The sequence below is a fragment of the Rhipicephalus sanguineus genome, chromosome 4 (genome assembly GCF_013339695.2).
Source record: "Rhipicephalus sanguineus isolate Rsan-2018 chromosome 4, BIME_Rsan_1.4, whole genome shotgun sequence".
Taxonomy (NCBI): domain Eukaryota; kingdom Metazoa; phylum Arthropoda; class Arachnida; order Ixodida; family Ixodidae; genus Rhipicephalus; species Rhipicephalus sanguineus.
Genome location: NC_051179.1, coordinates 181,587,598 through 181,613,495, shown reverse-complemented (window position 1 = coordinate 181,613,495; position 25,898 = coordinate 181,587,598). Strand labels below are relative to the sequence as shown.

Genomic DNA, 25,898 nt, shown 5'->3' with positions numbered 1-25,898 from the left:
TGCGTGGATAAATGTTTTCGAAAACCATACATGTTGCTTGACAAGTACTTCCCTTTTTATATATCATTCAAAAGCCTGATGTCCACAACAGCGTCAAGAATCTTGCCGATGCATGATGTCAACGATACTGACCGAAGATTTTGAAGCGTTTTATCCTTTCCGGATTTTGGAATACGGAATATGTTGGCCTAAACGTGGTTGTTATGCGGCATTGTTGGAACGTACACGCGTGGTTCATTGCCGTCTGCGGTTTCTGCGCTGTTTTAAGACGCTATGTTGGCCTACTTCTATTGGCTAGGTGTTTCTTCCGTATCCTGGACTTTTTCATTAAAGCACTGGGTAACTTTTTAAAGTTCTTGCTCGCTCATGGTTCTCAGAATTGGTTTAGTTATGCCACCGTGCCCCGGAGCCGACTCTCTCTCACGCGGCCTTTCAGCCGCAAAAACTTCACCTCCTGTTACACACCTCTTGCTTCAAGCCCAAGCCGATAAGGAAAGGCTCGGTGTAGGTAGAAGCCGGTGGGCCCGTGTTCAACATGATCTCGATGTCGGGAAAGTCGTCGTTCTGATCAGCGTACTTCGTCTTGTAGAAAGCAATGCCCTCGATGCCTCCTGGTAGGGTCCAAGGTCCTAAATAAAGAAGAAAGAAAGGAAAATTTATTCGATATCCGCATTTATTGAGGTACCATTTGGCTGTAACCTATCTGTTCAATAATAAGTGCATCTTACTCGCGTCTACTATACAAGTGAATCCAAGGTGTTCGTATAAATGTACTATAAGCAACAAAGCGAAAAAAAAATAAAAGTTAATATAACACCTAAGCACAGTGGGTGTGTTGGATTTCTTGCGGGCCACGAGTCTGAACGAAACTTTGTAAACTTGTGTGACTGTATGTGTTATGTGGTTATCACTGTATATATCATAATCGTCACCCAGCACCTGGAGTAGCATGTCAGGCGAACAGCCAGGCAAACATCTCCAGCTTCATTAAAATGTTTATCTCTCTCTCTCTGGAACACTTAGTTTGAACGAATAAGCTAGCACCAAAAATCATTGCGTAGATGGTGCCACCACATGATGTCTTGCGAAAAATTCGTGGAGACCGGGTGCCGCTGAGCTCGAGCGACACCCCGTATACGCGAATTTTCATCTCCGCAAGCATCCATCTTCTCCTGAACTTCTCCCTTTTTTGCACTTTATGTTTTAGCACATTCTTTACTGAGCATATATCAACCCGAACAAGAGCATCCGAAGACTTTAATATACACAACATGTATCAGAACAGAAAATGCGACTTGCACGCATGCGTTTCATTGACACGGTAGTTTACAGCCATTAGCAGCACGGAGACCGTTGACAACGGTAGTCCATTCTGAAGTTTCAGAACAATGCGCCCTCATTCAAGCCAGAATGTATGCTATTTCTATTGTCAGTGGTCGTAACGTTGACGAAGGTAGCACGTGGCACGTTCAAGACTGAACTTTTAATTTGGGTGAACTTCTACCCGGAATATGAAGAGTTAAGGTACAAGCAACTTACGCTGTACTCTCATAGCGGCGAACAGAGCGTCAGCCATCGGTAATCTGATCTGCGGTTAGGCGTGGCGGCATTCATACATGCGGCATCAAACATTCGGCTCTTCTCGCTGGTGGCCGCACTAGTTCCAGAATGAACTCAACTGTTCGCGTTTGCGCGCTCAAGCCAATCAGACGATTCTAAAATAGTCTGGAATGTTCCTACACATTCTGGCGCGGTTGGCGAAAGGCAGTGGTCGTACAGTACTCACGGATTGTGACAGGACAATTTAGGGCTAAGTAACGTTCGATGCCACCATCTTCAGTTCGGGTCATATTGGCGTAATTTCGGCTCGGACGCGTAGATCAGAGGCAACATTATCTTTAGATACCAGATTCGTCGCGACATGACGTGGTTATCGCGAGCAATTGCTCATATCAGTCGTCATACTAAAAAACAGATGGCTGATCCCTCCGTGATGTGAATCGGTATAACACGAAAGTGATGCGTGTCATCACAGAAGTAGTCTATTGTTTATAGTGCACTGGTATACGAGAGCTTGTACGATGTCTATTGTTCTCTGGCAGATGTAGCACCGCTTCATGTGGACGCACCCAGGATGACGCCTAGAGGCACATCTCCGTACCGACGACTAACGTCCGTGATCATGATTTAAAGGGCCCCTCACCAGGTTTGACAATTTTGAGCTAACGAGCGCAATGCATACACTGGGCGTTCACGATCACGTCTGCCAAAATTTGCAAAGCTACGCGCCGCGGAAATAGGTCAAATTTCAAGGTGAACGCTACTTGGCCTTCCTCTCGCGGGAGCGCGCCCAGAGAATGAGGGGATGACGTACATGAAAAAATAGCCCTACGTAGATGGTAGTGCTGTGACGTCGCTCCTCTACGTAGCTCTGACGTCGCCAACAGTAGCACGTTACTCTGGGATAATTATTTGACACGACATGTGTAGTTTGTGTAATTTGTTGCTTGAACAGATTAATAAAACTTGAGAGAAATATAGAGACACACAAATGGATATGTGCGCGTCTTTTTCATTTTTTTCGTCAATCGTAGCAAGATGAGGGGCTGAAGTGCCTCCGTTTCCCATGCGTTCGTGTCCCCGCGGTTAGCGCATCGAGCAGACGCCAGCCCTGCAAACGAAAGTAATGTTCTGGCGCGTTCGAGCACTCATTATGCTCATTTATTCAACGGCGTCCAAGTAAACGTTAATGCGGCACTGGCTCATGATACCGCCACTCTCGTGCCCGTAAAAATGTCTCAACTTTCATGCCCGTGCCGCAGAAACAGGCAGTACACCACAAAAAACGCCGACACAACGCCCACGGCCGCTACATAAAAAAAATCACAGCATATCCACGGAGTGAATGATGATGAGTGGGCGAAGCTGCGGAGGTTCATCGGTAAACCGTGAATCTTCCGTGAATTCTGCCCAGTACATCATCACCGACGTGAGATCGGGCGTGTTTATGCTAAAAGTTCGATGAGAGTTATGACGACTTGCAGCTCACTTTAATTTTACATGTACGCTGTGAATTTTCATTGTTTAATCACGCACAGGAGAAATCGCACACACGCACTACCTCGGAGGTCAAAATCCAGTGCCTATATACAGGGTGTTTCAAGAAATGTGTCCAACCTTCGCAAAAAATCAGGAAAATGCGATATTTGCTCGGGGCTTTCACAATTGCTTTTTCTGTAGCGGCAGGAATCATAAGGTAGTTAAGGACATCATTTAGGACAGTAATTAAGAAAGTTACATTAATTTTTTAATTAGTGGAGTTATGTGATTGTGCCAAATGGGAGAATTGAAGTTCTTCATGCGAGGAACCCATCCGAGCTTTGAGATTTCGAAAAAGCGTCCTCTAGTAATTCTGTGGCGTAATGAAATTCAACGAAATGCAACGGCTTTCAACAGCGAAAGCCATCGAATTTGGTTGAATTTCATTACTTTGTAATTATTACTAGAGGCCGCTTTTTCGAAATCTCAAATGTTGGGATGGGTTTCTAGCACGAAGAACTTCAATTCCCCAATTTGACACAATCACCTAACTCCACTAATTAAAAAGTTAATTAATTTAATTTTCTTAATTACTGTCTCAAGTCATGTCTCTAACCATCTTCAGATGCCTAGCGCTACAGAAAAAGTAATTCACTCATTTTGGACGTCTCGGAAGAATATGGCAGTTGCGTTCTTCCATGTTTCTGTTTAGGTTTCGCCATTGAATTTGGTTGAACTTCATTACTTCGTAATTATCACTAGATACCACTTTTTCGAAATCTCAAAGTAGGGTTGGGTTTGTGGCATGAAGAACTTCAATTCTCCCATTTGACACAACCACCCAACTGCACTAAATAAAAAGTTAATTAATTTAACTTTTTTAATTACTGCCTCAAATAATTTCTTTAACCATCTTAAAATCCCTGCCACTACAGAAAAACCGATTCTGAAGGCAGCAATCAAATATCGCATTTTCCTGATTTTTTGAGAAGTTTGGACACATTTCTTGAAACACCCTGCATACGGGGTGGTCAGAGAATGGTTGTGCAGCGCGAGCGGTCGGCTTTTAGGGGCGAAGCTCCTTAAAGCGGCACCCGTTCGTCCCTCGTAGTGCGTAACCAGTCTTAACGCTAGTACCAGATCTTGACCTCCAAGGTGGTGCCGGTGGGAGATTTCTCCTGTGCGTTGTTGAACAATAAAAAATTCGCAGCGTGCGCGTTAACTAAAAGCCGAATTCTTCTGTCTCTCATTCCCCGTTAGCAGCCATTGGCAGGTCCCAGTAGGAAACGTTAGAAGAAGTGTAAGTGTTAGCTAAAAGCCGACTTCTTCTGTCTCTCATTCCCATTAGCAGCCATTGTTTACGTCCAAGGTAGTGCCTGGTGAGATTTCTCCTGTGCGTGATTAACCAATAAAAATTTTGTTCAAAACGCCGTTGATTGATGAAATAAAACAACGAAAGACGCCAGATGTTTTCTAAAATCAAAATGAAAAGCCGCCAGATGTTTCTAAAGCAAAACGAAACGACGCCAGATGTTTTCTAAAGCAATGGTTTTCTAAACAATGAAAATTCACAGCGTACATGTAAAATTAAAGTGAGCTGCAAGTCGTCATAACTCTCATCGAACCTTTAGTATAAACGCGCCCGATCTCACGTCGGTGATGATGTACTGGGCAGAATTCACGGAAGATTCACGTTTTACCGATGAACCTCCGCAGCTTCGCTAACTCATCATCATTCACTCCATGGATATGCTGTGATTTTTTCAATCAAGACGCTGCCGCGACGCTGCCTCGCGAAGCTGCCTGCGTCGGCAAGAGAGGGGAGGGGACCGTAATGGGGGGAGGGGGACCGTAGGAGAGGAGAAAGAGGGGGAAGCGTAGGAGAGGAGAGGGCGATACATATCACGTACTGTCGCAGCGCATTGTCTTTAGGGAGCCTTCATGTGTGCACGCCCCCTCCGTATTTAAGACTGGTTACACACTACTACAACGGGGACGAACGGGTGCCGCTATAAGGAGCTTCGCCCCTAAAATGGTAGCGGCCGTGCAACGCCGCTCGCCTGCTCGGGCTGGCTCGGGCACGTCATGCGCACGTGACCATGCATGCGCATGACGTGTTCATGCGTATGTGTCAAGTGAAGAGGGCAAAGAAGGGATTTGGCTTGTGAATGCTACACGGGACGAACGGCAAGGGTTTTTAAACTCGCCTCCTCGCATCATGGTTTCGCGCCGCTACAAATTATTGTTTTTCTCAGTTCGCAATGAACCGATTTGAAAAATTCTTGCGGCATACTGCTCTTCATTCGGCACACAACAACTTCCAGCGTCTAACTAAAATTTGCTATGTGGCCTAGTGAGGGGCCCTTTAAGGAATTTAACCCTTGCGGTAGCTGAACTTCTCAAGATATGCCTGGACACCGAACACGATGAATCCCGTGCAAAAATGGCAACAGCAAGCACATAGTAAACACTGATATTCAATATTCACTACTTGAAAGCGTCGTGAAACGCGAAGAGAAACGCGACCAGCGTTGTCTCTTCTCTCTAGCCTAGCCGTTAATTCTCACAGTGCGAGCGGGCAACGCGGTGCTCTCCAACGCTCGGCCAGCCGAGCGTTGGAGAGCTATTTTTTGATATCGATGGATGCTATGAGCTTTTAGATGCGAAGTATCTTATGGCGGAGTTCAATCCGGTGGTGGTGGTGGTGTGCGGCGTGACCAGCCTTACTGCGCATGCGCATGCCCTCTCCACTCCCCTCTCCCCTCCCCTCTCCACTTTCCATCTCTCCTCCCACTCTCCACTTTCCCTCTCCACTCTTCCTCTGAAACGCGGGCTAGACATGCCGAAATTCTCTCCTGCGCAGCGCCTCGATGAGCACCAGCGCATGGCCCCGCCACGGTGGTCTAGTGGTTATGACACTCGGCTGCTGACCCGAAGGTCCCGGGATCGAATCCCGGCCGCGGCGGCTGCATTTTCGATGGAGGCGAAAATGTTTGAGGCCCGTGTACTTAGCTTTAGGTGCACGTTAAAGAACCCCAGGTGGTCGAAATTTCCGGAGCCCTCCACTACGGCGTCTCTCATAATCATAGTGTGGTTTTGGGACGTTAAACCCCAGATATTAATATTATTATTAGCACCAGCGCATGCGCGTCCCCTCCCCCTCTCTCTCCTCTTCTACGCTGCCCCCCTCTCGCACGCCTGCTGACCGCGTTCCCCGCTCGCGCTGTGAGAATAAACGGCCAGGCTAGAGGGAAGACAAGACACGCGTAGCGTTCCTCTTCGCGTTTCACGACGCGAGGTCGGTAGCATGCCCAAAGAACGACAACGGAACGCGATCGTGCAAGTGCTCCGGCTTCGCATCGCCTCATGGTCCCCTTTAGCGGGAAATGGTGTAATTTTGTCGTTATAACGGGCGGTGACAAGTGTGCCACCAGGCTCGACAAAAAAAGAATTACCTTTCCTCTTGTTTCTTTAACGCTGGCCTAATTTATCTACATTGATTAAATCTGCCTTACTACAGGCAAAAAAATGTAAATTATCAGCCCAGCTCTCTGCCCTTAACGGCAGACTGTCATTTTTTTCCAGTATTTATTTTTGTCCTTCCTAATTTTCTGCCACCTTGTACTCTGTCTCTTACTTATTTCTATCGCGGGCTTGTTCAGCTTTCCATTGTTGTCCCTAAAACCCAAGGCGTCATGTAGGCTCATGCCCAAACGTACACCTCGGTGGATATCTCCACATTCAATCAGAACATGCTCCGCCGTTTCCTTATCTTCCCCGCAGCATGTGCATTGGTCTTCTTCTTTACTGAATCTGGCTTTATAACTACGCGTTTCAAGGCAACCCGATCTCGCTTCAAACAGTAAAGCGCTTCCCCTTGAATTATCGTAAAATGCCTCCCTCCTTATTTCATTTTTGCCCTTTCGGTAGTTACTCAAAGCCGCTTCTTTGTCCATAGCTGCCGTACAGTAAATCCTCTCCGCCTCTGTGTCTTTTCGCTTAACGCTCTTTGTTGACATATTGCTTTCAATACCAGCCGTATATTTACTAGTGAGCCTCCTAGTTCTTTTTCTCCACTGTGTGTCCACACTCTTCCTATACAAATAACGGAACACCTTCTCAGTCCGTCTACACTCTTTCATATTTCTTAGCCTTTCTTCGAACCTTATATTGCTCTGAGCTTCCCTCGCCTCAAAACCTGCCCATCCCATATCGCCCTTACAGCCTCATTTGTCGTCTTCCCGTGAGCACCCAACGCGAGGCGTCCCACAGTCCTTTGATTTATATCCATTCCCGATTGCACTTCTGCCGTCATGCACACCACTGAGTTCCCAAAAGTAAGCCCCCGAACCATTACACCTTTCCACAGACCTCGAAGCACCTCGTACCTATTGTATGCCCACAACGCTCTGTGCTTCATTATTGCAGCATTCCTCTTTCGTTTTGCTGCCGAGGCTTTTTCCTGTACCTCCATGTATCTATCACTCTCATTTAGCCATACTCCAAGGTACTTGTATTCGCATACCCTCGGTATTTCTTGGCATTGTATTGACACCGTCTGATCACAGGGATCATTGAATACCATCAATCCACACTTCGTTACACTAAATCCTAGTCCAAGAGCTTCACCTTCCCTTCCGCATACATCCGCCAGCCGCTGTATATTTATTTTATTATTATTTATTTATCAATACTGTTGACCGAAGGCCGTTACAGGGTGGTTGCGTTACAAGATATGAAAAAAAAAAAGGAACGAAAAGAAAATGAAGTCGCGCTCGAGGACAGACTCAAGGTACAGTACACGCAAAATGCACAATGCAGTAGTACACGTAATACAATGATAGAATAGGTACAATGCAAACAAGAAGAGTTGTAGACACTATTAAATTCTGGTACCATCAAATCTGCCGCGGTCGCTTGATGAATCAGTTCTTATACAACAAAAAACGAGAGTTTTCTTTAGGTCAACTGAATCCACAAGGTAAACGCTATGTGTCTACAGTCGCAGTGAAAAGTTTAGTTATCCCGGTTTCAAACTTGCTTAGATTGTCTACTGTCAGTAGTTCATGTGGCAGTGAGTTCCACTCCTCTATTGTTCTGGGGAAAAACGAATATTTATGTACATCTATTCGTGCTGCAATTGGTAAAATATGTTCTTGGTGGCTGCTTCTGACTGTTCGGGACACTCGCTGTTTTATATATTTTTGGGCATTGAAATTAAACCAGTTACGATGAATCAGATACAGAATTTTCAATCTAGCTATCCTCCTGCGTTGTGTAAGTAAAGGCAAGTTTAATTTGTTAATCATCTCAGTTACGGAATCAGTTGATCGGTATTTTGATAAGATGAATCTTGCGGCTCTTCTTTGGATTTTTTCAATTCTTTCTATCAGGTTGTTTTTAAAGGGGTCCCAGACGACGCTCGCGTACTCTAGTGTAGGACGAACAAGCGTTAAGTACGCAGTCAACTTAGTTTGTTCTGGAGCAAGTTTTAATTATCTCGACTGTCCGCAAATAAGACGATGTCGTCCGCATAAAATAAACCTGGAACCTTCTGCTCAATCATCACACCGCCCTGTTTGTGTGACAGATTAAAACCACTGTTGCTACCTTCTAGCGCTTTTTCCATACTCACCATGTACAGCATAGGCGTGTGCAGGGTTCCCCATCAATGGGGGGGGGGGGGGCAAAGGTTCATCACAGCGCCCCCCCACCCTAATAAGTCAATGTATGGGGCAGATTTCGCGGCCCCCCTCTTAGATGACTAGGGGGGGCGGCCGCCCCCCTGCCCCCCCCTGTGCGCACGCCTATGATGTACAGCATGAATAACAGCGGGGACAAAGGGCATCCCTCGCTCAGCCCCTTGCTAATATCAACGTTCTCTTTGCTGCTTATTCCTTCCCATTCTATACAAACTGCATTTTCTCGGTATATCTCCCTCAAAAGCTGTACTATACAATCGTCGCCTATGCCATTCCTTCCAAGGTATCCCACAAAATTTCCTGATTAACATTGTCGTATGCCCAGTGATGGCTAGAAAAGCCACGTATTTTCTATTTTAGATATTTCTATACACTGAGTGAGAACAAACAGGTTATCGTCCAACCGCCTGTCGACTCGAAATCCATTCTAAAGCTCTCCGAAGTTCGCGCTGCCAATTACTAGCTTCCTCGTTAGCTCCACTAATAGAGCGACCGCCCCCCAAAGGCTTGCGTGCCGCATTCGATCCCCGGACCAAGATTTTCGGCAACTAACAAGCTTTCTTTCTGAGATATCCGTATGGATTTCCTTCTGTCGTCGTGCTACAAGCGGGTGGTTGTCAGTTTTCCTGTATTAATATTCGAATGTGTTGTTATTGCATTCATTGCTGTTCTCTTGTGGGGAAACTGCGTCTTTTTTTTCACAAGCGTATGCTGACATTTTTTCGAATCATTGTAGCTGTCGGGAGTTTCTTCTTAATCTGCATTCAAATACGCTAATATATATCTCCGAACTGCTGCAATGGTGGTCGGCGAAGCTTGGGCTAAAGCCGCCACCTCGCGGTGTGTTAAAGCGTTGACGACATTACACTTCTCCTATTGGAAGTGCGCCGCATGGGATGGTCGTAGCAACGGCACGTTGCAGGAGCTAATAGGCGCCGTCCACTTACCAGAGGGAGCTGTGCTGCTCGCACTGGCCCGTCCCAAGTTCGCTGACATTGGCCGTCAGGGGCTAGCAGAATACAGACGCGCGCACGCCTCCCCCGTGTAGCCCGGCCGCAATCCGCTCACTGATGCAGGGAGGGAGACGCGCGCATCGCGTTCCATTTTGACCGACCACGTCTCATTATTGCTTTTTTTTGTCCGCTAGGCTTTGCGTTCTGGCGCTGCTGTCGCACTGGAAAACTCGACTGCGCGGTGCCTATAGCGGAGGCAACGAAGTATTTTTTAGACCCAGGTGCACCCATGTCACCGCCCCGTTATAAAGGGAACGCTCATAGCATCCATCCATCCATCCATCCATCCATCCATCCATCCATCCATCCATCCATCCATCCATCCATCCATCCAAGAGTTCTGTGAGAGGGAAATGTGAAAGATAGAATGCACGTTTATGTAGCCACCGTTATTTGTTTGGCGGCTTAATACTTTTACGAACTTCGCCGCCTAACCCGATTTAACGAAGCATTCTGGGGAAAAAAGGTGCATAAAAGGTTTTTTTTTTTAATTGATGGCGTCTAGCAGTGGGCTGCCAGACATTGTAGACGCAACCTGGCAGTGTGCTTCCAGGTTCCGTCAAGGCTGCGTCGGGCTCCACAAGCCCGCAACACGAGCAGGAAGAGGCATCGTCCAGTTGCTTGTTTGAGGCGCACAAGAGGAGTCTGAAGATGCGAACAATCCGGATACTGTCGAAGGTCTCGTGTCCACACCAAGCCAGGTCAGTAGGGGCATAGAGTCCTCGGCACAAGGGTGCTACGCCCCTACTCAACTGGCTAAACCCCTACTCTCCTGGCTAAAGGGGGCGTAATCAAAGCGTACTCGGCACGAGGATGCCGAGGACGCTTTGATTTCACTGGCCAGCTACGAGAATTGTGTATTCCCGCTGCTCAAGAAGCGCAAGCAGGTGAAAATCACGGCCTTTTTCGCTGGGCAATAAATTTGTCGTTCTCTCGAACGAAATTTGTCGTTCTCTCGGTTTTACGAAGTTCCCGATTTAACGAACTAATTCGCGGGTCCCGATCACTTCTTTAAATTGAGTTTCAGCTTATGTGGGATCACGCGTCGCCTAGCACCTGGCGCAGCTGCGCCTAGCGCGTGCAACGCAATGCCTCGGTCGGCGCGCGCGCTGTCACGCTGCGCCGATTTGTCAGGCGAGTTGTGCCATAACTCAAATGAGCTTGAAAACGAGTACAGTTTTAGAGTACAATTTTTTGAAACACAGAGACAGAAACACAGAGATACAAAAAGAAAGAAATATGGAGAAAAAATAGGAAGAAAGAGACAAAATATATAAAGGCCGAGAAAGAAATGGAGAGAGATGGAAAGAAAGAGACACAAAAAGAGAGAGAAAAAGCAGGGAGCAAGATAGAATGGGAAAAAAAAAACAAAGATAGAAAGGGCCAGAAAAAATAGAAGTTCATAGAGAGAGAAAGAAAGAAATAGAAATGAACAGACAAGGAAGAGTCCGAGAAAAACAGAGAGAAAGAGTGGAAGAAAGAAAAGGAAAAATAAAAAGAATCAAGGAAGGCCACCCAATTGATCTGCTCCCTTGGGCTTGGCACCGAAGCTTCCTTAATTTTTTTTATGTTGTTGCAATTTGAGCTCGCAGGAACAACAATATTAATTGTTTTTGAATTTCTTCTTTGACAAATGAGCAGTTGCTTCTCCAGAAAAATGCTTTCGTTCAAAGGTACAGCACTCATCCCGTAATTCTTGCTGTGTCGACGTCGTTTTCTTGTGTGAAGTGTTTAACTGCATTTCAGAAAGCCACCGACTACCACACGCAGTGTGTCCGTATTGTGATCATGAGCAGCAGCAGTAGTAGTACCAGCAGCCTATCTTACTCTCAACTTACTGGATCGCGTGGATTCGACACAGGACAAAGAACACTGAGGCAGAGGAAAAGCGCAGCTCGCAACAGTTGCCAGTTGCGCTTGTCATGCGCTGATTTTTTTTTTCTTTGTCGTGTGTCAAATGCGCGCTATCCAGTAGGTAAGACTACCAACCAACTAGCCTCCAACAAGTTTTGTTAAGTCTCTCTTATGTCCATTGCAGGGCGAAAGCCTCTGCCATATGTCCCGCCGTAGCTCACTACATTTCATGCCTGGAAGTTTTTCGACGTCGTCGCTCCACCCAACCCTTTGTTGTCCACACCTCTTGGTATCCATTCCGACATTCCATCTGACCATCAGTTATTTGTCCTTCACACGAGCTGACCTGCCCGTGTTCATTTTTTAGGGGCGTAGCTCCTCTTAGCCTACCCTTGTCACATCTCCGTTGTCCGGCGTATCTCCCGGCAGCCGGCAGTAAACCGCAGTATCTGTCCGGTGGTGGTGGTGGTGGTGTGCGGCGTGACCGCCCTTACTGCGCATGCGCATACCCTCTCCACACACCTCCTCTCCACTCCCCCTCAACATTCCCCATGTCCTCTACCCCTCTCCCCTTTCCCTCTCCACTCACCCTCTCCCATTCCCCTCTCCCCTCCCATACCCCTCTCCACTTCCCCTCCTCCCCTCACCCTTTCCACTCTTCCTCTGAAACGCTGGCTAGTCATGCCGAAATTCTCTCCTGCGCAACGCCGGCGATGAGCTCGAGCGCATGCGCGTCCCCTCCCTTCTCTCTCCTCTCCTACACTGCCCCCCTCTCGCCCGCCTGTCGACAGCGTTCCCCGCTGCGCCTGTGAGAATTACGGCCAGGCTAGATGGAAGATACGACGCGCGTAGCGTCCCTCTTCGCGTTCCACGACGCGAGGTCGGTAGCATGCCCAACGACGCCAACGGAACGCGATCGTGCAAGTGCTCCGGCTTCGCATCGCCTCATGGTCCTCCTACGGTCCCCCCCCCCCCCCCTATCTTGCCTCGCGGCGCAGCGGCGCCGAAGCAGGCAGCGTCGCGAGGCAGCGTCGCGGCAGCGTCTTGATTGAAAAAACCGACCGCTCGCGCTGCCCAACCGTTCATTGACCACCCTGTATATATAGGCACTGGATTTTGACCTACAAGGTAGTGCGTGTGTGCGATTTCTCCTGTGTGTGATTAAACAATGAAAATTCACAGCGTACATGTAAAATTAAAGTGAGCTGCAAGTCGTCATAACTCTCATCGAACCTTTAGTATAAACGCGCCCGATGTCACGTCGGTGATGATGTACTGGGCAGAATTCACGGAAGATTCACGGTTTACCGATGAACCTCTGCAGCTTCGCCCACTCATCATAATTCACTCCGTGATTCGGTGATTTTTTTCCTTTTAAAATCTTCTAGGATATAGGCTACTCCTGTTTGTTCTCTGATCCACTCTGCTGTCTTCCTATCTTTTATAGTTACCGCTGTCCATTTTCCTTCCACTGCGCACTGGGTAGTTCTTGGTTTATTTTCGAGTTTCTTTGTTATTCTTCAGGTTTCTGCTCCATATGTTAGAAATAGCAAAACACAATGGTTGTACAGTTTCCGCTTAAGTGACAGTTGTAAGTGAGTGAGTAGGCATGAGTAGGCTGCCCTCTAAAGGTTTGGCCTAGATAGACACACTATTCTACTCATTTAAGGGTACGGTTGTCTATCACGAATTCTCGTTCTTTCTTCGGACCAAGTAGCATTATCTTTGTCTTCTGCAAATCCATGTTAGATTCTACTCTAATGTTTTCTTTCTTTAATTTTTCAATTACTTTTCGTAAGTCATTGCTGTCTTGCTAAAGACTGCGATGTCGTCTGCAAACCCGTCAATTGCGGAGATATTCCCAAGCTTCAATTTTCCGAGAGACACATCTGTCGTGAAGTAGTGCATTAGGCACTACTCGGAGGCGTTTAGTAATTAAGGAGTGAGTCAGTAACGATCATATTTATTGCGCCTGTGAGGTGCATGCGTATTGCGAGCGTGGGAAATAACCCTCAACGTCAAAGGTAACGCCCAGGTCATATCAGTACCCAAGTTATTATAAGCATCGCTTGAAAACGATATTCTTTGCACAGAAGAAGAATATGTTTAATGACGTAGCCAGGGTAAGGGGTAGGCTGGGGGATTTAGCCCCCCCCCCCCGAAGTTTCTATATTTTGATTGTGCATATATAACTGCATATATACAAAAGCACGCACGAGTTTGATGCAAAAGGTTCGGAACCCCCACCCCTCCCCCCGGAATATAAAGGTCGCTGCTTTCGCCCCTAAATAGTGGAGCTTCCTATATGCGTATACCACACTCCCAAGAGGCCGGTTCTTTATACCCCAGTAAGCATCATTTATTACCGGGAAACGTTCGTTATTACGCAATGTTTTAGGCCCACTACACATATTACGCATAATCCTTACCCGTGTTGTATCGGTAGTACTCAAGGGCTCCTCTGACGCCAGTGAATCCCTCGCCCAGGCTCTCGTTCAGGTGCACCAGCGAGCCGGCGGCCAAGGCGTGGTCTTGCAAATTCTCGCCAACCGGAAGATCCGCCACCACCGGGATCTGCAGTGGTGGTACGAGTGTACATGTTCCATTGTTCATGTCCTACATGGGGACATTATGTAAACAAGCACTTATTGCAGCACATCCTTTGTACATGTAGCTTGCTTTCTTGAGCGATGCTAGCTACCTCAACAGTTGACGGGAAAGTACGCGAGTGTGCAGGAAATATGCTGCCAGCGACGCCATTGTTCCAAAAGATATACCAAGGCCCTAATTCGTCTTCCAGTGCAGTCACCGACGCATATGGAATTCTTTTCAAGGGGCCACTTCATAAAGTAAAAATTGGAGGCAGTGCATGAACATTTGTTGGTAGGCATATTTACTAGGAGACCACAGACAACGTAAAAGAGTGGGGAAAGCATGACGATCAAAGTGCTCAATGAATAGCCATTAGTACCTGTTCTGCTGTGTCCCATAGACGTCCTTGAGTGGCAGTGTATGGCAGAGCGATACTGACAACCTTAATGAAAACCAGCAGATAATGAAGCCCAGGAAGGTACAGGGGACGTCAATTGTACTGTTTTTAGTGTATTAGTGTACTGTTTTTTGTGCAGTTTAATAATTGTCACATACATGTGAAGAAAGTAAAGTGGACGCAAAGACAACCTGCCGCTGGCAGAGACCGAACCTGCGACCTTGGGATTACGCGCCTGATGTTCTTACCAACTCAGCTACAGCGGCAGTCGTCCCCTGGGTCCAACCATACGTCACATGTGTCCCATTAATCATCACCACGTGTCCAACGGATATACTGAGAATGTGCAGAAGAGTTGCCACCGCATCTCTTGAGAGAATGCTACAATCATACCCAAAGAAAGAAACGTGACAACGAGACTGCTATTCAATTCTCTGCTGATACAGACGACACTAGGTACCATTAGCAGAATAGACTCAAATAGGCCCCACACCTATGGCCGTTCGTTACGTCATATACTGCGTACATAATTGGACTACGGTGCTACTTCCGCTGTATTGTGAACAAGGAACCTGTACATGTTCCGAAACGACGAAACTTCCTCTTGAGTTTAACGAAACTAATTTTCGTTAAAAGCTTTCAAATGTGTCGCAGTGAGTTGTTTCGCAGAAGTAACAGCAATGGCGGCATCTTATGACTAGCCTGAATATGATCACTGTCCCCTAATAGAGTGTCACTTCGGGTCGAAAATATTATACGGGGAAAGGCGCCTTACGAAGAGACGTGCTTTTTCAACGCGTTGGCGACGTTCACCAGTGATGCCAGATGGCCCCGTTGCGTCAAGTTTCATCCGATACGAGATACGTAACATTACTCCCGAAGGAGCGTCTGTTAATACGTGCCCTAATGCGGACACACAAAGCGAGTGCACCTACCTTCATTTCTTCGAGGTGCTTCCTTGGTCCAACTCCCGACAGCATGAGCAGCTTGGGTGAGTTTATGACTCCTGCAGAAATGATGATTTCCTTTGTGGCTCGAACGGTGTGCTTGCGCTGGTCCTTTTTGAAGGTGACAGCCACCGCACGCTTTCCGTCGAACAAGATCTGCACAGCGGGGGATACGGGAAGTAACGCAACCTTCAAGTAAATAGTAAAAGCGCACTGATCGGCTGCCAACTTAAGGCTGGGGCAAGGTGTGGGAGCGGGCTAGGTGGTATTCGATTACGTTAAAACCTAAGCGCAAAAAAGTACACAGCGGGCAAGGAAACGACGAGGACAAGCGCTAATAATAATTGGAATAGAACTTGTCCTCGTGTGTGTTACTCGACTCGTGAGCCTATTACAGACGCTCCGTCAACGAATTTTCACGGATCAGTGAGCCATTTTCCAAGCCTTTATTTGCCTACTTACTGCGGAATAGAAGTGTTTTTTTATATATTTCCTTGAATGAACCGACTAACACTGGAAGATTCCGTAGTTAGGCAATGTCTCGCATCGTACCAGGCCAGTAGCTGGGGCTCAATAAATAGTACACAACGTTTGCAAGTTTTTAAGATATAAATAAACCTCTATGGTATTCACGTAAACGAAAGTGCTGTTGCAGTCACATGGAGCCTCATGACTGTTTCTGGTAAAACCGGCAAACGCATTTGTGGAGCATCGAGCGTTGCATGTACGTGGTGCCTGCGCTATGTCATTCAATGACGTTATGAGATTTCACGAATGTCTCAAACGTTGCGGCACGGCAGTTGTCAGTTATCGCATGAAAACGGCAACGCGGAGCTATAGCGAGCTGCCGAGTGTCGTGACATAGGCCGCGCGATCTGCCGCTGAAACAAGTGCATAACGCTCAGGTTCGAAACAACCGCATCAATGAGGCTGCCACGACTGCGGGCATGCTATTGCAGTTAGGTTATATGCCGATGCTTCCCTAATATGCCGTACAATATTCAATGAGTCTTATTCTCCTAGTTTTTCAAACAGTGCAATGATGGGACTCCGAGAATAGACCACACAACCGAACAAGCCCGCTTAACCGTTATTTGGAAGCTTATTCTCCTGTAATTTATTCTGACCTTAACGATTTCACCAATGAATAAAACGCCTGGCGAACACTTGTTAATCATGAGGCTGTAAATAAATTAAAACATCTAGAAAAGGACGTCTATTCAACATCTATCTTTAGAGCACGGGTTTATCTGCGCAGTTATAGACAACTACATGAAGTCAGTTCTTATAGACATCCACATGACGGCCAGTATATCCTACGAAACTCGCTTGATGTTGTCACGAACACAGCGACTAACAAAATTAGTAGCGACAGCACTGGATCAATTAAAACTCGCATTGTATAAAGCACTCCCATCGCTTCTCTAGTAGGTCGTGAGATCTGTTTCCAATGGCTACCGAGTCACGTGGGAGTGTTAGGAAATGATATTGCAGACGAATTAGCCACTGCAGCGCAACGCGAAAAATGCCTGAGCAAATACAGTGTTTTAACGAGATGTGTGCACTTACACGTTAAGCTGGCTAATGTGTCTTTAAGTGTGTTTCGACAATTGCCATGAGCATCTGAATATCTGGTGTGCTCTTTCGGTTGTTAACTGTGCGTCGATTCAGGTTCTTTTGACGCGCTCGCCGCTGCGCTGTTGGTGTCTCAAGGAAATCGTCGCCAACAGAAGACGATGAGGAGGACGACGATAACGAGGACGATGATGGCGACGACATCGCGCAACACGTGCGGCAAGCGCGCGAATGCGAGGAGACGACGCGAACAGCACGGAAGTGCGTCACACTTCTGTGTGCTGACGTGACCGAGCGCTGCAGCCGCTAGGTGGTGATAGTTGCACCCGGAGGCTTGTCGTTTTGAAACCGAAACTGACACTGGTCGGTAATGAGGAGCCTGTAATTAATTATCTGTCGCGCGCTGCAGCAAACGATGTGCCGTGTTATGACTAACAGGCCCCAGCAACACTTTGCAGCAAAAAAACGCGAGGCCAAAATTTTTGTGTCAGTACCCCTTTAAGAGATAGCGTTCATGATTGGTGCATGACTGGTTTCGTGAGTGGGGCGTGTTGTCGGTGGTGACATGTGACACTATAAAGAAGGCACTTTCATCAAATAAATTTCAGTTGGTAGTCAGCACTCGTCTTGTGGTTTTTGTGTCTTTCGTCCCGTCCTTCGTGCTGTTCTATTTTGCAAATGACAGCAGTGACCGTTTCCTACTCATAAGATAGAATGTTCTTTCCGGCCACAGTCATGAATTCTGCAAGGACACGCAGCTTGTTGAACTTACACGGTCTTCACTACTGTATAAAGTGGATCCGTTTCTACGGTATACACCAAATCATAAGATCGATCAAACGTTTGACACAGCTTGTGCATCGCGAACGCTTAGATGGATTAGCTATTTCACCAGCAGGTAGCTGGCGCCACATATCTTGTGATGAGGCCTGAGACGAGTGGTGTGGTGGGATTGTGCCTTAGTAGTCTGTGCGCGTTCGTGTGACGGCGCGGTTGTGTGTTTGTGAGCGCGAGTGTCAGTGTGCGAGTTCGACGGACGCTATATGTGCGAAGAACTTGAGTACGTGTGTTCCTTTGTGTGAACATTTTTTTTTCAACCTATTGAAGCCATTTTTTATTCAGCCAAGCCATTCTGTGATCAGCGAGTCCCGGATTTCCAACATCTCAGTAGCGGGATTACTAGGTCTAACTGAGCGGCACCACCAACAGCAAGGAAGTTCGCTGTGTAGGCCGACAGCGACAACGGGAGTGGTGTTACTGGTGAGACTGAGCGTGAGACTGTGGGTCAGGTGGATTCTCCCGCGGGTGTCCACCGAAGGGATGGTAGGGACTTTTATCTTGTACGGTATACTTTTTAACGTTACCGTGTTACCGGAATACCGGATTGCGCTTACCGTGTTACCGGAACGCATGTTTTAGAAAAGTTTTACCTCGCCGTACGTAAACGTTTACGTACGTACGTAAACGTATACCTTTAGGTTTGCGCAAACCACTAAATGGTGATGATAACTGCACTCAATATACATTTAATTTAGTTAATATTGAATTGCCGCTGCGACAAAATCATAAGAGAGGTTTTTTAGCGTGTGCAGTGTTCCGGTATAAGCAAAGGGGCGTAGCAATGTTCAACGAGGCTGCATAAAGCAGCACAAAGGTTCATTTGTTACCCGCGCTACGAATGTAGTTTACAATATTCCGCTGTCCTGTGGTAAAAAATACATAGGGCAGACAGGGCGATGTCTAAATAAACGTTTGAAAGAGCATGCGCAAAATGTAAAGAAAACGGCACGTGACGGCTGGTTGGCAATGCATTGCGGGTCTTGTGGCTGTGAACCTCTTTTCGCACAGTTTACTGTTGTCAGCAAAAGTAGTGATAGGCTCACTCGCGAGATTAAAGAAGCAGAAAAAATATCTTCATTGGGTTCAGCATGTGTCAGCACCCCCTCTGTACACCTTTCAAATAAAGAGTTGTACTGTCTAAGAAAGTAGTGTGCGCATGTGCGACGGCGTTTGAGCACGGTGTATATAGGCATGTGATGTTCAATAAACCATTGTAGGTAGTTAGCGCTCGTATGTTGTCTGGTGTCGTTTTCTTTGTGTCTGTTTTTCCTGCGCTGCGAAGTGTTTAAGATGATCAACCAACAGGCCCAATTCGCCACAATTCTGAAGCAATGCCGGGTTACCGGACGATGGTGTCGACATCTTGTGACGATTCCTGCAACCACAGTCATGGACACGTTTGTTTTCGCTTAGTGTTTTTGAGAGCAAAACTGATTAAAAGGCAACTCATTCGTAATTATGCCGCTGCAAGGCATTTACATTGGAAGTAGAATACTCAATGCTTCTGCAATAACAATTTAGCGCTTGCCTGGTTCACCTGGGCCCCGCTAGATGGCGCCACCTATCCAGCCTGTCAGGGGCTTTCGGCCTCTCACGTTTACGGATTCAGCATTCTAGGTCGTTCTAGCCTCGATAATCCGGCTGAAACAAGGTGGTCGTAAGTGCCGCTCGCACTTCGGCCTATTTTGACTTGGCGGCTGGAGTCTCCGCAAGGAGGATATCGCGAGTAGCCACGAACGAAGGTGGATTTCCGAGATAGGGCCGTAAACGTAAAGCGTATCCGGCGAGTAGTTTGCGTTCCGTAAAGGTTCGCGCATGCGCACATCCCATCCGGTATCCCGTAACAGGGTACCGTAAAGAATTGAATATACGAACAGCGCAACTGACAAGGACAGAGGAAGGTAACAACACACAGCGCTGATCATATATTGAATTATGACCTGCCAACTTGCCCAAGTTTCCACGCTTCATAACCGTAAAGAAGTATACGTACAAGCTAAAAGTCCCTAATGTTACCGTGCGCGAACTGTTGAACGCTCTTATGGAAAAGGATCGCGTCCTAGCGGCGTTGCTCGAACGCTTGGCTCCGTCAACGACGCCACACTCCGTGTTCGCGGGAACGCCAGGTGAAACCTCAGGAACAACATACCAAGCTTCGATGGTTGCGAAGACGCACCCTCTGCAAGGGATTGGAATGAAAATCTCCGTACGACTGCGACGCTACGAGCTGGCCTGAGTCTTTCATGCGCGAGACCGCTAAGTCCCGTTTGAACGGACCGGCGAGAGAGTGGCTGCGTTCGAGGAAGTCCGAAATCAAAACTTCGAGGAGATTTTGAAAAGCGTTTTCGGCGGACATTTGACAGTCAAACGCGTGTGGCCGAACGCTGGCGCAAAATGCACGAGCTCGTGCGACAGCGCAATAAAAGCTCAATGGTCCATTTCCTCGCCAAAGTGCGGTTGTACGAGGCGGCGAACTTGCATTTCTGGGACACTCCGAGACAGCACAGCACGGTGTTGCTCGAAAAAAGCCATGAAGACGACGACGACATCCTGCACGACATTCAAGAATTCGAAAGGATTGAGCGTGAAATGCAAGAGTTTTTTCCGTTCAGCGTATCACTGTAGAATTGCGAGCGACGAAGCACGTGCTCACTGTTCAGAATGCGAGCGCGTTTCCTGCAAGAAAAGCAGTCGATGAGGACAGTACCAAGGACAGGCGACCCCCTCTGTCTAATGAAAAGTGGGAACGAAAGTGCTACAGCTGGGGCCAGTACGACCATAGAGCGAAAAAATGTGCGCAACCAAAACGGCCGATGAAATGTCTTCGCTGCAACGGAACAGACCATACGCAGCGTCACTGCAACGTGGTACTGCAGTGCAACGAAGCAAACACAGTAACAGAGCGAGTACATGAGATCAAGACCGCAAGCGTTTAGCTGAAGGAGGTCAAATTGCATGGAAGGTTCATTGTCATTGGGCTCATTGACACGGCCAGTTCTGGCTGTCTCCTGCGTGCCTCCGCAGCAGTGCGATGTGGCTTAGAAATCGTCATCGACACAACAGCCCTGCATGGTTTTGGAAACAGCACTGTGCCTGCGGCGACAAGCGCTGGAAGATGCAAGGCCGATTTACGAATCGATGGTGTTTTGGCAAAGGACAAACCCATCCTCGTAGTTGCAGATGAATCTCAATCTGTCGATTTTTGGTTGGAAGGTCATTCAGAAAGTTGGCTTACATCACGTATGCAAGAATGGGAGGTCCTCTGCGGTTTTGGCATTATAGTGACGGTCCGTTTGCTCCTATGGAGCCTTTTGATGGCCACCAAAGACTGCAGCTGAGAGCCAAGGAGGAATGCGTAGTCCAAAGAGACGCTGTAAAGAGGGCTACATTGCTACGGAGCGAAAGATCACAAACTCCATTTTGGATGACACTGAGCAGGGACAGAAAACGGCGAAATAGGCGCCTGTGCCAACTTAACGAAAACCGATACGACGCTGTCACGTGAACGTTGGACCCTTTCTGACGGAGTTCTAGCATTCAGAACTGGTGGATATTTTGAACGATTTCCGAGAGTTCTCCGCAGTGACCGCAGCAGAATTGGTTTGCACGACAGTGCCGGAGATGGACATTGTAGTACACAGATGAGATGAGCAGTTAAGCCAGCCGAGTGTCCGACTGATACCATAGATGATCTTTTGGAGAGAAGCTTTGAGATGTGCCTCACCTGTAGTAGTATGAAAGACCAGATAGTCGCCGCTCAAAAAGAAGACGAAGAACTAAGGGAACTTATACGGATACTTGAATAGCCGGAATGTGATCGCTCGAGAGAAGGCAAGAACAGAAGCAAGGATTATGTGCTCATGGATGGTCGGCTCATGTGGATCATCTACTCTGTCTGACAAGGATACAATAATGGAGATTGTGATACCGAGAAAGGCAGTTGTGGTGCCATTTCATGACCTGTTTGGTCATTTTTGGTGGACCAAACTGTGGCAAAAAGCCGGGCGACTTTTGGGTTCCCTCGGATGCGTAACGACGTGCGAAAGCACATCTCACAGTGCTTTGAATGCAACTTCAACAAGGTCCCTTGTCAAAAAAAGGATGGGCTTATCAACCCAATTTCGTCTGGTTAGTGCCTCTTAACGAGGACGTTAAGATTTCAGGACGGCCGAGTGTTAGCTATTTCCCCAGCAGGTAGCTAGCGCCACATATCTTGTGCACCACGATGAGCTGCCAGTGGCCTGAGACGAGCTTGGTGGTGAGATTGTGCCTTGTAGTGTGTGCGCGTTCGTGTGACGGCACGGTTGTGCGTATGTGAGCGCGAGAGGCACTGTACGAGTTTGATGGATGCTATTTGTGTCTCTCGGTGCGACGAACTTGAGTACGTGTGTTCTTTCGTGTGGACATTCTTTCTTCAACTCATTAAAGCCATTTTTAGGGGTGAAGCTCCTTATGCCGTGGGTCTGTCCATCCTCCGTTTGTAGCGTTGTAGTAGCCACATCTAGCTCGTGAGAAGCGCGCGTTCTGGTATGCAGTAGAAGAAGAAGACGACGTTGACGAGTGAGACTCTCGTGCGTGTTCGCCTGTGCGGCATTCTTTCTTCTTTACTGCGCGCGTTCTCGTATGCAGTAGAACAAGAAGACGACGTTGACGAGCACGCTTTCTCTTTAGCTCGGAGTCACCAGATAGAAGACAAGGCTGCGGAACGGAGGGCACGGAAGGCGGCGGCAGCGCGCGCTCGCAGACAGAATCCTGAGGTGAGAGCCCGCGAGGCCGAAGCTGCACGTCGACGCCGCGAAGCAGATTCCGCCGTTCGAGCCCGCGAAGCCGAAGCTGCTCGACAAGCTGCACGGCTGCGGCTAGAAGACCCCGCCGTTCGAGCCCGCGAGGCCGAAGCTGCTCGACAAGCTGCAGGGTTGCGGCGAGAAGACCCCGCCGTTCGAGCCCGCGAGGCCGAAGCTGCTCAACAAGCTGCACGGCTGCGGCGCGAAGACCCCGCCGTTCGAGCCCGCTAGGCCGAAGCTGCTCGACAAGCTGCACGGCTGCGGCGCGAAGCCCCCGCCGTTCGAGCCCGAGAGGCCGAAGCTGCACGGCTGCGGCGCGAATCGGATCTTCAAAATGTGAAAGACCGTGAAGCGGCGAGAAAGCGCGTGTACCGGCAGGCAGAGCCCGAGGCTGTGCGAGCACGTGAAGTGGCTGCAAAACACATCAGACGTGCTCTGCCCGAAGGCGCCGACGCGCGCTTCCAGCGGGACTTCCTTGATAACAGTTTCTGCCATAGTTGCGGTGTGTGCAACAGATTGTGGTTCTCAAAAAATCTAGTCACACTATCTTCCATCAAGAAGGACCACGCTCGCGCCAATGCCATCGCCGTGCTGCAGCGCGAGTTCGCTTCGCCCCACTCATTATCATTCACCACGTGGATATGCTGTGATTTTTTATTCAGGCAAGCCATCCTGTGATCTGTGAATCCCGGATGTCCAGCAGCTGCAGCATGCGCGCCTCACTTTTGGCAGCAGATCAAAAGAAGAACGGCCCCCAAGTGCGACCACTGTGACAATCTCGGTGAGCCCGTGGAGCATCTAATTATAGAATGACCACAATACAAAGAATACTGCGTTCAACTGAGTGATCGGTTGAACAGGCTCTGTGGACGACCACTCACAATTAGCCATGTGCTTGGACCGTGGCCACACCCTGACAATCAAAGACGCGCAGTGAGCGGTCTTCGTAATTTTTTAATCGACACATATTTAATAAGCCGTTTATAATTGATATTATTGCTCATTTGGATAGTATTCTGTTTCACTGATGATACTTGATAGTCATGTTATATGCAAAAAAAAAAACTATCTGTACGGACTCTATCCGCAGTAATCAGTGTGACAACCCTGTATGTATTGGAGCAAAACTGCAATTCGGCTTAGTTGGAACACATTCATCCTTCACTTACTCTCGCAAACACAGAGGGACAAGAAGAGACTTACGAGGACAAGCGCGACAGGACAGACGTTTAGAATAACAGAGAGCTGAGCTAGTTGGTAAGTATTCATTCTAAAAAGACAGGGAGTGCAAACACGGACACAAGAAAGAAGTCAGGACACCACAAACGGCGTTTGTGGTGTCCTGACTTCTTTCTTGTGTCCGTGTTTGCACGCCCTGTCTTTTTAGAATGAGGACAGACGTGTGTTCGCGCGAGTAAGTGGAGGCTGTATGTATTGGACCCTGCCCATTATTTAGCGCCAGACAGTGCGTCTGGTTGTTTCTTTTTATTTTTTTATTCTTGTGTTCTTTGTTGTGTTTTTGTGTGTTTGTTCGATACTAATGTCATGAAGATAGGATAGCCGGGTCTAACGTAGTCTTCCTTCCCATGTTTTCCATATAGAAATAAAAAAAATTTGCAGAAAGCACTTACACTTGACGGTACCCGTTAGTATGCGTGTGCGCAAGGGCACCCAAGTAAAGAGTATCTGAAGAAAAATAGAAAATTTGTGCAGAGCCGTAGCAAGAGCTTTATTTTGTGTAATTTTTTTTTTGGCTTCCAAGTGCATCCTCTATGAAAGCATCAGTACATATCTGACCTTCCCTGAAGCAGAAAGTTGTTTTGCTGATGGGTATTTTGTGAAATATTTTTTGTCTTATAGCTTCGTCTTTACGAGTCTGACTTTCTCCTTTTTCAGCGTCAAAAGCACGCGACAATATGTCATATTATATAATATCGAGAAAAAAATTCAATTATTTTGTATCTTTTATCCCAAAGACATCAACTGATCCAAATCGCCTGCCAATCATCATCGACATTATATTTACGTCACCATTAGCAGCTGTAATTAATTACTATAGCAGAATGTGACTGATGTCCTGTCTAATAATGTACTTTTAATTTTCGTCATCACTTGCTTCAATATTGTAACTTTTCCGTGTCTCCGAAACAGATCGAAGCCCTCGACTTCCTACAGTACAAACCGCACGAGATTGTATAAAATCGCGTACTCTACCAGACCAGCCTTGTCGACTCCGCCTTGCAAACTCACCATTGGTCCAAGGCAAGGAAAAAAATTATGATGGAGCGCCACGAGACGATTTTCAGGCCGTGCCGTGCGATATCAAAAATAAATTGTGAGAAAATAAATAATAACAAAATCAGTTTCACCACAAGGGCGAAGCAATTCATGCATTAACAGCACCTTGGAATGTCAAGCCAAGAACGGCAAGCAACTCGAAACTTGCAGCGTGCTGGTCAAGCAGAAAGGTTACGCAAATGACACACAGGACGAGCGCGAACTAACAACTGCCACAGCTCGGCATTAGCAGTGCGCTGTTCAACACAAAGAAGGACGCACGAAACGAACGCACAGGTATACACAGGATGAGGGCGAACTAACATCTGTCACAGTTGTTACTACTGTTGCGAGCGGCCTTTGCAACACCAGAGCCTGGGGCGGAAGATGCAGAGGTAACATGAAGAGACTGAAGGAAAACTGAACGGGGTTTATTTACATTGTTTACATGACCAACATTTCGTCTTACATGAGAAACATCTTGTGTTACATGAAGATTTCGTGTCGAGTGAGCCCGCGGGGGCTCATCTAAAGGGTCTCTTTTCCCCAGATTCCTAGACGGGGGAATTTCTCATAGTTGGGACGGTGCAATCACGTCACACACAGCACTAATGAGGGTGCCGCCCACACCCGCCCAGGTCAACGTCCTGGACTGGGGCGTGGCCACCGCACTCTGCACCTATGGCACCAAGGGGGTCCTTCCTTGCCATGTGAAGGCCACAGGGTGATGGGTCACACGCTCGGACAACCGGGCGCATCAAAAGGTCCGCCGCTGCGTGGTACCTCACCGCTCAATTAGCGGGACTGGTTGTCATCTGCGCTGACGCCGCTGTCTCTTCAAGGAATGTTTGGCGATAGGAAACCATTACGGTCGTTTC

General features: G+C 47.7%; 1 protein-coding gene and 1 non-coding gene across 2 annotated transcripts in view; one reads left to right on the top strand and one right to left on the bottom strand.

Moving 5' to 3' along the window:
- The window catches only part of LOC119391899 (glucose dehydrogenase [FAD, quinone]), an 82,128-nt gene that overhangs the window by 8,262 nt on the left and 47,968 nt on the right, over positions 1-25,898 (bottom strand). Inside the window, exons 5-7 of the mRNA XM_049415437.1 lie at positions 15,533-15,700; positions 14,038-14,182; positions 466-629 (exon numbers count right to left, since the gene is read on the bottom strand). Of these exons, the coding sequence (XP_049271394.1) occupies positions 466-629; positions 14,038-14,182; positions 15,533-15,700 (477 nt within the window). The remainder of the gene's footprint in view (positions 1-465; positions 630-14,037; positions 14,183-15,532; positions 15,701-25,898) is intronic.
- Trnas-gcu (transfer RNA serine (anticodon GCU)) lies at positions 5,932-6,004 on the top strand. The gene has a single exon. It is a non-coding gene; the product is annotated as a tRNA-Ser (tRNA).